The sequence below is a fragment of the Myxine glutinosa genome, chromosome 4, assembly GCF_964187855.1.
Source record: "Myxine glutinosa chromosome 4, kmMyxGlut1.1, whole genome shotgun sequence".
NCBI lineage: Eukaryota > Metazoa > Chordata > Myxini > Myxiniformes > Myxinidae > Myxine > Myxine glutinosa.
The window spans coordinates 27,956,941-27,969,140 of NC_136264.1; the positions used below are offsets into that span (position 1 = coordinate 27,956,941).

The window sequence follows — 12,200 nt, forward strand, 5'->3', positions numbered from 1 at the left end:
CCAATGATGGAAAAGTGTCGGAGCGACTTCCATTTTGGTTCATGTCGGATCCAGATCCAGCATATCAGTGGATACAAAACATCAACTGTTCATCCTGGCAGAGGTATGCTCTCTGGCGAGTGCCCTACTAGTGTCCATACGTATAGCGAAGAAGAAGAACAAGCTGCATTGCAAAATACCCCAGGCATAAAAAAATTAATGTTGAAGGTATTCCTAATATCAGGTATGCAGAGGACACCGTCGTGATTGCCACTCTGAATAAGAGCTACAGGTCGTGATTGACAACATAAACAAGGCTTCCAATGAGTGCGGGATGGATTAAGACAAACGTAGTTATGGTCTTTGAGAAGACACTGGATGCAAAAGTTACCATGAGGTCGCAAGGACAAGTTCCGAAACAAGCTTCAAGTTACACAAATATTGGAATAAGTGTAACAGAGGATGTAAAAGTGTCTAATAGAAAGAAAAGAAAAAAAGAAGATTTATCCTGTGGAAAATTGTTTGTTAATAAAATGTAAGGTACGATTGAAGGAAAAGGAGCACCGGGAAGACCAAGAAGAATGTGGATGGATGATATAAGGGAAGTATGGGCAACAGCAGAGGGAAGCGGAAAAGAAAGAGGAATGGAGATCTGTGATTAGGAACCTTCGGATCGATGACGCTACTTGAAAAGAAAAGAAAGATACTGTATTGACTTCATTCTGTCCGTACTAATGTCCTTGTGATCCGTGTGCAAGTACACCGACATATGAGGCCTAGACGCTCGACCGCTTTGTAAAACCGCAAATCCCACAAGCTGAAATTGCACAAGCATGATGGGCTGTAATGGGGGGATTTAGGGAGACTGAGTGTGCGTTACAGGTACACGTGTGAGTGTGCGTTACAGGTACACGTGTGAGTGTGCGTTACAGGTACATGTGTGAGTGTGCGTTACAGGTACATGTGTGAGTGTGCGTTACAGGTACACGTGTGAGTGTGCGTGGACTGCGTTACAGGTACACGTGTGAGTGTGCATTACAGGTACATGTGTGAGTGTGCGTTAGAGGTACACATGTGAGTGTGCATTACAGGAACAAGTGTGAGTGTGCGTTACAGGTACACATGTGAGTGTGCGTTACAGGTACACATGTGAGTGTGCGTTACAGGTACATGTGTGAGTGTGCGTTTCAAGTACACATGCCACCACAAGGCACTCAGCAACTGCTCGCCATAGGCAAATCCTCTTGCAATTTGTGGCAACAATCTCATGAATACAGGCCTAGCATCATCATACATGTCCATGTCCTAAACGTTCAGGAACTGCAACACTGCATTATGTCTCCAAACAGATTATCCAATTAAAAACAAGCAGCAAGGCATCAACATTAACCCATGAGTTACCAACTTCAGCTCACCAAATGCCATGAACAAGTAAGACGGGTCAAAAACACGAATCAAATTCTCATTGCATTTGCTGGCGAATAATTCCCACCCCACAGTACATTGAGCAACAAGTATCAGGAAAACGTACGGTGAGTGAGCAGAAGCGCAGCAAAGGCAAATGTAGCAGCTGCCAGTCCGAGTAGCAACACATTGCAAGCTGTTAGGGCCGCCTGAACCCCATACGCTAAGCGCTCTCCCCCCATCACTTCGCAAACGTTCTCAGGTTGCTGGTGGTCCACAGCGCACCACCAAGGCCCCACCCAGGAAGAAAATACAAGTAAAGTGAATGATGAGGACGTAAAGAGACCAAAAATAGAGAAAGGAAAAAAAGAAACGAAAAATATATTCAGCAAAATCACGTAGAAAGGGAGAGAGGTACAAGATTTGTTGCGAGTATAGACAGAGATGCCAGACAGTGGAAGACAAAATGATACGGGTTTACTCGAGATGAGACAACTCCTCCAAAAGACATATCGCTGTTTGGGTCACGCTCTTCGAAACACCTGCTCTGAGCTAATCCGGCGCTGCCATGAACTGGGAAGAAAAAGCAAAGGGAAATAAGGGGAGGAGTGGGGGTCGGAAGGGGAGCGGTTAGAAGGGGAAGACAAGGGGGAAAAGATGGGTCAGCAGTGACGATGCAAGAAGTGGGGGTTGAGAGGACAGATATCTCGTAACTCCTGTTTTTACATGTCCATCACCAACTCCTAAAATGGGGGCCTTGACCTTGGGTCCTGGTGGCTGGTTCTGCCGCAATCCCAAAGGCGACATTGGGGCTCGGCTGCACAAAACGGGGGACGTGTGCGTTTCTAAAGGAGCTCCGCTCGTATCGTATATCAGACGAAGCTTTCTCCTGAAACTGCAACCCAACAGACTTTCACACAAACTCCTTTTGCACTGAGGACCCACCAGTTTATCCAAGTTGGAGGCAAGCCCTCTTTAAAACACCTTGCCCGGAGATTCTCTGACAACTCATCCCTTCAGCTCGCAGCTTCACGGGCCTCCTTTCTCACTGGTTCCCCATCCCTTCGGCTAACAGCCGCGATACCTCCCCCGTCATTCCAAGCTCCACAAGGTCTCACAGGAAACCAGAAAGTAGAACAGCCGATTAGTAAGGGGAAGAAGATGCAGTCCAACAGCATAAACAGCAAATGCAGTGTGCCTTACAGAAGATGTAGTCTATGACGTCACAATTATCATGGTGAAACTCTAAATTGACATGCAAAGACTGTCCTTAAGACGCGCAGATCTCGCACAATCAACCAGAGGATGAGGCTTGATGGTTAGAGTGTCCGCTCTGAGTCGAGGAGTCATGCAAGAGACTTTAACAAATGGTCCATGCTGTTTCCTTGTTTGACCCTGAGTATTTCCATAGGATAGAGCATGGACAAACAACCATAAGTTGGCAATCGTAGCTCAGGCTTTGATTGGCCGAAAGCCGTGCGTCCTCCTGTAAGGAAATTCCTTGTAAGGGAACATATATTGGCATCATCATCTCGGAAGTCTCATCAGAGCAGAAAAAATTAAATAAATATAAAAAATTTGATTTCATTGATTTGCCAACCATGAGGCATCACTTATCAAATAGAGTTGGCCTTGTAGGGAAAACCTCAAAATTCCTATACATATGTTCCCCTAAATGCGCAGATGGATAATTAAGGTATTTTGATTAGGAAAGGAAGTCCCATTAAGTACTATATTATTTAGAACAAGTTCTACCATTTGTATTTACTAGCCCACGATGTCCCAGGGTGCTCTGCAGAACCTCTTCTCCCGCACATCCTCCACCACCCCCTCCATTTCCCCTGGAGGGCCAGATGCACAGCTGAGCTAGTCAAGCTCGCCAAATTCTTAACCTTACAGCTGCTATTCCTCTTGACAGTCCGATTATTTCCTTTGCATTTTAAAAACATCATTCAAGGCTCGTCCATATGTTTGACAGCACACGTGAAACAGCTGTGATGTGTAGAGGGCGAGACAAAGGAACAACAAAAATATCATAAGAATCTGTTCGAACGGATCATGATCAATCTCACTCAATCAGAACCTCTGCACCATACATTCGACGCCCAGAGGTTAACGGCAGAGACGCTTTCGGCAAATCGTGCATTTGGTCACGACAGTGGTATTGGAAGGGAATCCATTTTAAGAAAATGATTTGTCATTACATAGTGATGGATTATTTTTAATCAAAATATGTAAATTTCTCAGAACAAAATTTTAATTACAATAAAAATTACTTGCATCGCCAATGGTCAGACAAAGCAAGAAAGAAGGAGAGAAGGAAAGAAGAATTAAAAGAAAATAAACAAACGCATTAAATAACGATTACAGAAGGAAACTTGAACGGAACTCAGTAGAGAGCATACCTCCGCCTGGTTGGCCATATCACTCAATGGTGAAGATTCACTTTAAAAATTCCACTAGCCGGATCCGGTTCTGGATCTTCACCAAAATATAATCGTTTCGTCGTTGTCACATACGCTACATCTCCACCAAATTTCGGCTGAATCCGTCCACAACTTTTTGAGATATTTTGTTCACAAACGGACAGACAGACAAACGGACAAACAGATAGACAGGGGTGAAAACATAACCTCCATCCATCTTTGGTGGTGGAGGTAAAGAGAACGGCACTCGGTAGAGAGCGTATACCTCTGCCAGGCTCAATAGATGACGTTTTTTATTCCGCTGATTGGCGGGATCTGGATTCAGACCTGAACCAAAATCGAATCGGCTTGTTCTTCTCACCTACCCAACTCATCCACCAAGTTTCATCCAAATCCGTCCACAACTTTTTGAGATATCCTGTTCACAAACTGACAAACAGACAAATAGAGAAACAAACAAGCAGACAAACAGACAAATGAAAAATCACTCAGAGCGACACTTGGCAAAACAGAACAAAGTAGCATGGCACTCAGTGGAGCATCCTTTTGACCTCAAAAATAATTAGTGGTTGAACTCAGTGACCTGATATGCAAATCGTCTTCAAAGTTTAAGTTAATCGGATGAAAATTGACAATTGTAGAAATTTGGCCTATGTTGACCTCAAAAATAGTTGGTGGTTGGTTTCACGAAGCTGACATGAAAATCCTTTTCAAATTTCAATTCAATCGGATGAAAATTGAGGATTTTAGAAATTTGAGAAAAGGGGTTGACCTTTGGCCTATCTTGACCTTAAGACCTATGTTGATCAAAAAAATATTTGGTGGTTGAATTCAGTTAGCTGATATGAAAATACTATTCAAATTTCAAGTCAATCGGATGAAAATTGAAGATTTTAGAAATTCGTAAAAGGTGGTCGACCTTTGGCCTATGTTGACCTTTTAGCCGATTTTGATCTCAAAAATAGTTGGTGGTTGAATTCATTTAGCCGATATGTAAATCCTATTCAAATTTCAAGTCAATCGGATGAAAATTGAGGATTTTAGAAATTTGAAAAAAAGTGGTTGACCTTTGGCCTATGTTGACCTTTCGACCTTTTGACCTAAAAAATATATAGGATTTTGTCGTACCACAATCTCTACCATTTGGACCTGTAGGCAAGCATAAGTGAGCAGACAGACAAACACACAAACAAACACACACACAAACAAACACAAACCGGAGTGATCAACAACAACAACACAACATGCATTTTAAGACCATTTTCCCTGCTAGAGCGGCATATCCCCATGACAATCTTCTCCATTTTGCCCTATTTTCTGCATCTCTCCTTGTTAACCCCCTTGCCCGCATTTCTTCTTTCACCATCTTTAGCCAAGTCTTTCTCGGTTTTCCCGGTCCTCTACTTCCTTCTACATTCATTTCCATCACTCTTCTCAACCAGTCAATTTCATCCTTCCTCAACACATGACCAAACCATCTCAACCTGTTCCTCTTCACAGCATCAATCACAGGCTCTATTCCCATCATCTTTCGCAATTCATCATTTGTCTTCCTCTCTCTCAACGATACTCCGCACATCCATCGAACCATTCGCATTTCCACCCTTTCCAGCCTTCGTTGCTGCTCCACGTTCATTGCCCATGTCTCGCTCCCATAAATCATAACACTTCTCACACATGCAGCATACACCTTTCCCTTCAGCTTCCATGACACTCCCCTCCTCATCAGCACGCCACTCAGTTCCTGAAACTTCTTCCATGCACATCTCAATCCAGCAACCGTTGCCGAGTCTGATCCACCTTCTCCATTCAGCATGTCTCCGAGGTAGCAAAATGTTTTCACACCTTCCAGCTTCATGCCGTCTCCAAGATCCAACTCAACATTTCCTCCATCTGCAGCTCCCTCTGTGCACACCTTACATTTGAATGTAGCTGCCACACTGGTAAATGACCCTCTCAGACCACTACATTTTTGATGAACCCACTCAGCGCTCATTGTACATTGAATGGAGTTCACTCCGACACCCTTCCTGCACACAGCACATGGCCACTTCCCAGTTCTTTCCACCTCACCACATGCTTTACCACTTGCCATCACCTTCGTCTTTCCGATATTCACCTTCAGACCTTTTGTCTCCATAGATTCCTTCCACTTGTTCATCTTTTCCTTCAGTCCATCCATACTTTCCGCAATCAACACCAGATCATCTGCATACAACAACTCCCACGGTAAACCCTCCTTTACGTTCTGAGCCAGCACCTCCATCACAGCTACAAATAGTAGTGGACTTAGTACCGACCCCTGATGCACTCCCACCTTCACCTCAAACTCACCACTGTTCCCGTCCTTCGTCCTTACAGCTGTGCGCGCTCTTTTGTACATTGCCATCACTACTCTGATCAACCATTCCTCCACTCCTAACTTCCTCAATGCCCATGTCAATACTTTGCGTGGAACCCGATCGAATGCTTTTTCCAGATCAACAAACCCAAGAAACAACTTCTTCCTCTTCTCCATGTACTTCTCCTGCAACTGCCTCACAATAAATAGCGCGTCTGTCGTTCCTCTTCCTGGCATAAATCCAAACTGCGTTTCGTCAATCTTCACCTTCTTCCTGATCCTCCTCTCCAACACCCTTTCCAATACCTTCATTCCATGCTCCAATAACTTTATCGCTCGATACGAGCCACACTCCAGAGGGTCACCTTTCCCCTTGTATAGAGGGACGAGGGTACTCAGTTCCCAATCCACTGGAATGCGGCCTTCTTTCACCACCAGATTACAGATCTCTGTCATTCTCTTCACACCCCAACTTCCTGCTGCCTTCAACATATCTCCCACAACTCCCGTCGGCCCTCCTGCTTTTCTACTCTTCATTGCTTTTATCGCTTCCTCAACTTCCTTCTCAGTTATCTTCTCTGCCGGTCCTAAAACCGGTGATCAACATACTTGTTAAAAAGAAAAAAACAACAATTGCCAAGTAACAAACAGACAGACAGGGGTGAAATCATCACTTCCATTCCCCCTCGGTGGCGAAGGTAAATATTTATTGTGAAGAAGTTCATGTGATTTTAATTTAATTATTCAAGACCATTATGCTCGAAATTCCAACTCAGAGAATCCTTCCTTTCCCTGAAACAAGCCACGCCCATCCGAATAACACAAAACAAACGTCATATCAATTCAAGAGGAACTAAATATATAATGCATTGTTTTCTCAAATCCTACATTATAAATGATATGTAACTTACAGCCTCTGCTAATCACTCTCGATCCCATACCCCCAATCCTGCCCCCTATTTCCCCCCTACCCCACACATTCAAATCAGTGGCAGAATTCCTCTTGCTTTGCCTGCAGCTGTGCCTGGGTGTGGTGCGAGGAGTGAAACCCCAGAGGAGTGGTCTAGTTTGAAAATATTTTGCATGGCTGTATTTTCTAAGAAGCAAATGTACGAGGTTGCAGACAACAATACTACACTTACAGAATCGTTGTTTTCTCTTTTGTCCATATGTCTGTACACATCTCCAATAATCGTGCGTCTTAGTGAGTCGAGGAAGCACTAGGAGCTTTGGAGTGTCGGTAAAGGACTTGCGGGCCACCTGATTTGCTTCCAATCCAACCTTGAAGACTCGTTGAACGTGATCCTGGCAGGTTATGTCAATTTGACGAGCTCACGACTCCTTTCGTTTAAAAATAATAAAAATAAAAGTAAAATTTTCATAAAGGAAAATTAGCCAAATGTGCGCAACGGTGACCTTCTCCTTTACTTCATTTGTATTGCCATCAAAATGCGTACTATTTGAAATATTTATGTTATTGTAGCATCTTCCAATTATGTTTGCGGGACAACCTCATTGTCACATGATCTGGTACAAGGAGCGCGACCCTCGCTTTGGCCTTGCGGGTGTGTTAATGGGTGCCCAATGAAGGTTAGTGGCAAAAACCTTTGATCACGTGGGTATGTCCATTGATCATGAAAGTTAGCCATCTCAGTTAGCTGATGTCCTGAGGGTGAGAAAAAAGAAACCCAATTGTCAAAAGTAAATTGTCCGTCTTAAGGCTAAAGATGGAGAAGCGGAGATGATAAAATGGTATGTCCATAAATTGGTGAGTGATTGATTTTCATAAATAAATAAAAAGGATACTGAACCACTGGTTTGATGGATGTAAATAACCCGCTGGTTTTGTGGATTATAAATAACCCACTGCTTTGATGTAGGTAAATACCCCACTGGTTTGATGGATGTAAATAACCCAAGGGTTTGATGGATGAAAATAACCCACTGGTTTGGTGGATTATAAATAACCCACTGGTTTGTTGTAAGTAAATACCCCACTGGTTTGATGGATGTAAATAACCCAAGGGTTTGATGGATGTAAATAACCCACTGGTTTGATGTATGTAAATAACCCACTGGTTTGGTGGATTATAAATAACCCAAGGGTTTGATGGATGTAAATAACCCACTGGTTTGATGTATGTAAATAACCCACTGGTTTGGTGGATTATAAATAACCCACTGGTTTGATGGATGTAAATAACCCAAGGATTTGATGGATGTAAATAACGCACTGGTTTGGTGGATTATAAATAACCCACTGGTTTGTTGTAAGTAAATACCCCACTGGTTTGATGGATGTAAATAACCCAAGGGTTTGATGGATGTAAATAACCCACTGGTTTGATGTATGTAAATAACCCACTGGTTTGGTGGATTATAAATAACCCACTGGTTTGATTGATGTAAATAACCGACTGGTTTGGTGGATTATAAATAACCCACTGGTTTGGTGGATGTAAATAACCCGCTGGTTTTGTGGATTATAAATAACCCACTGGTTTGATGGATGTAAATAACCCGCTGGTTTTGTGGATTATAAATAACCCACTGCTTTGATGTTGGTAAATACCCCACTGGTTTGGTGGATGTAAATAACCCAAGGATTTGATGGATGTAAATACCCCACTGGTTTGATGGATGTAAATAACCCGCTGGTTTTGTGGATTATAAATAACCCACTGCTTTGATGTTGGTAAATACCCCACTGGTTTGATGGATGTAAATAACCCAAGGATTTGATGGATGTAAATAACGCACTGGTTTGGTGGATTATAAATAACCCACTGGTTTGTTGTAAGTAAATACCCCACTGGTTTGATGGATGTAAATAACCCAAGGGTTTTATGGATGTAAATAACCCACTGGTTTGATGTATGTAAATAACCCACTGGTTTGGTGGATTATAAATAACCCAAGGGTTTGATGGATGTAAATACCCCACTGGTTTGATTGATGTAAATAACCGACTGGTTTGGTGGATTTATAAATAACCCACTGGTTTGGTGGATTATAAATAACCCACTGGTTTGGTGGATTATAAATAACCCACTGGTTTTATTGATGTAAATAACCCACTGGTTTGGTGGATTATAAATAACCCACTGGTTTGGTGGATTATAAATAACCGACTGGTTTGGTGGATTATAAATAACCCACTGGTTTGGTGGATGTAAATAACCCAATGGGGTGATGGATGTAAATAACCCACTGATTTGATGGATGTAAATAACCCACTGGTTTGGTTATGTAAATAACCCACTGGTTTGGTGGATGTAAATAACCCAATGGGGGTGATGGATGTAAATAACCCACTGATTTGATGGATGTAAATAACCCAATGGGGGTGATGGATGTAAATAGCACACTGGTTTGGTGGATTATAAATAACCCAAGGGTTTGATGGATGTAAATACCCCACTGGTTTGATTGATGTAAATAACCGACTGGTTTGGTGGATTATAAATAACCCAAGGGTTTGATGGATGTAAATACCCCACTGGTTTGATTGATGTAAATAACCGACTGGTTTGGTGGATTATAAATAACCCACTGGTTTGGTGGATTATAAATAACCCACTGGTTTGGTGGATTATAAATAACCCACTGGTTTGATTGATGTAAATAACCCACTGGTTTGGTGGATTATAAATAACCCACTGGTTTGGTGGATTATAAATAACCCAAGGGTTTGATGGATGTAAATACCCCACTGGTTTGATTGATGTAAATAACCGACTGGTTTGGTGGATTATAAATAACCCACTGGTTTGGTGGATTATAAATAACCCACTGGTTTGGTGGATTATAAATAACCCAAGGGTTTGATGGATGTAAATACCCCACTGGTTTGATTGATGTAAATAACCGACTGGTTTGGTGGATTATAAATAACCCACTGGTTTGGTGGATTATAAATAACCCACTGGTTTGGTGGATTATAAATAACCCAAGGGTTTGATGGATGTAAATACCCCACTGGTTTGATTGATGTAAATAACCGACTGGTTTGGTGGATTATAAATAACCCACTGGTTTGGTGGATTATAAATAACCCACTGGTTTGATTGATGTAAATAACCCACTGGTTTGGTGGATTATAAATAACCCACTGGTTTGGTGGATTATAAATAACCCACTGGTTTGATTGATGTAAATAACCCACTGGTTTGGTGGATTATAAATAACCCACTGGTTTGGTGGATTATAAATAACCCACTGGTTTGATTGATGTAAATAACCCACTGGTTTGGTGGATTATAAATAACCCACTGGTTTGATTGATGTAAATAACCCACTGGTTTGGTGGATTATAAATAACCCACTGGTTTGGTGGATTATAAATAACCCACTGGTTTGGTGCATTATAAATAACCCACTGGTTTGGTGGATTATAAATAACCCACTGGTTTGGTGGATTATAAATAACCCACTGGTTTGATTGATGTAAATAACCCACTGGTTTGGTGGATTATAAATAACCCACTGGTTTGATTGATGTAAATAACCCACTGGTTTGGTGGATTATAAATAACCCACTGGTTTGGTGGATTATAAATAACCCACTGGTTTGATTGATGTAAATAACCCACTGGTTTGGTGGATTATAAATAACCCACTGGTTTGGTGGATTATAAATAACCCACTGGTTTGATTGATGTAAATAACCCACTGGTTTGATTGATGTAAATAACCCACTGGTTTGATTGATGTAAATAACCCACTGGTTTGATTGATGTAAATAACCCACTGGTTTGGTGGATTATAAATAACCCACTGGTTTGGTGGATTATAAATAACCCACTGGTTTGATTGATGTAAATAACCCACTGGTTTGGTGGATTATAAATAACCCACTGGTTTGATTGATGTAAATAACCCACTGGTTTGGTGGATTATAAATAACCCACTGGTTTGGTGCATTATAAATAACCCACTGGTTTGGTGGATTATAAATAACCCACTGGTTTGGTGGATGTAAATAACCCAATGGGGGTGATGGATGTAAATAGCACACATGTAATTTCTCTTAAGGAGTTAAAGGGTACTGCTACCCCATCCAAAACTCTTCAGCAGACTCACCCTCAACCCCCTCCCACGGGGTCACTAAAGAATGTCCAGAGCTCTTGGTTGTTTAGTCACAGTTTCGTGTACAGTGGCAAAACATAACAGATAAACATATGGTCAGCAGGTAAACACGAGGTAGATTTACTTTACATACCCTCCCTCAATCATCACAAGGCTTGGGTTCCATCCGCCTCATCCACAAATTTCACCAAGTTTTTCATCCTGGTTCTATCCCCCCACCCCCATCCCTCCCAACCCTCCAACCACCCCCACAATAACACCGATCCCAAATCCAGCACAAACCCTCCAAAATTCCTCTCGAACGTTCCCTCCATGTTTCAACGCTTTCATCACCTCAAATCTGATTTCCCTCCCTGAGCATCTGACATTCTTCACAAATATTTTGTTCTCATAATCTTCATTCTGCCCCAAGACAACAACTTACCCCTACTTCCCTCAATGCCCTTGCCCTTCCCCATTCTCTCCACCAATACAGTAACATTCATATCACATTATAAGTTAAACACGTTACTTGATTTCTAAAAAAGGACTAAAAGAAGAGAAAAAAAGAGGACCAATGGTCCCTTAGCTCACCTGGCTGGTTACCAAAAGGTGGAGTGATGGATGAATCACGGTAAAAATTAGAGCTGGATTTAAAATACACGATTTAGGTCTTTTAGTATTGACGTGATGTTCACCCAAGTGAAATTCCTTACTGTCTATGAGCCTTAGTTTTCGAAATATTTCCCACTTCTGGTATGATGATGTCACTTATTGTTGTATCAAAATTAGCCCTATTTGATAAGGTGCAACTCCAAGGTGTCTACAACGCATATTTTGAGAGATATTGCCCACTTTGTGCATTAAGACGTCACTGGTGGCCATATTGTGTTTCAAACAGCTTCTTTAAATGAGATGATCCCATAGGTAGTTTATCATATACCTTACGTTTCACATTGATCCATTAAGCACTTTCAGTCTGC

The 12,200-nt window shown here is 41.9% G+C and overlaps 1 protein-coding gene across 2 annotated transcripts in view; it reads right to left on the reverse strand.

Moving 5' to 3' along the window:
- Window positions 1-12,200, reverse strand: part of LOC137424534 (agrin) — a 193,641-nt gene that overhangs the window by 114,295 nt on the left and 67,146 nt on the right. Inside the window, exons 1-2 of one of the 2 annotated variants that reach the window (XM_068112090.2) lie at window positions 1,865-1,932; window positions 1,511-1,649 (exon numbers count right to left, since the gene is read on the reverse strand). The exons of the other annotated variant lie outside the window; for it this stretch is intronic. Of the exons in view, the coding sequence (XP_067968191.2) occupies window positions 1,511-1,649; window positions 1,865-1,894 (169 nt within the window). The 5' untranslated portion in view covers window positions 1,895-1,932. Of the gene's footprint in view, window positions 1-1,510; window positions 1,650-1,864; window positions 1,933-12,200 lie in introns of those variants that run through there. 2 annotated transcript variants of the gene reach the window in all.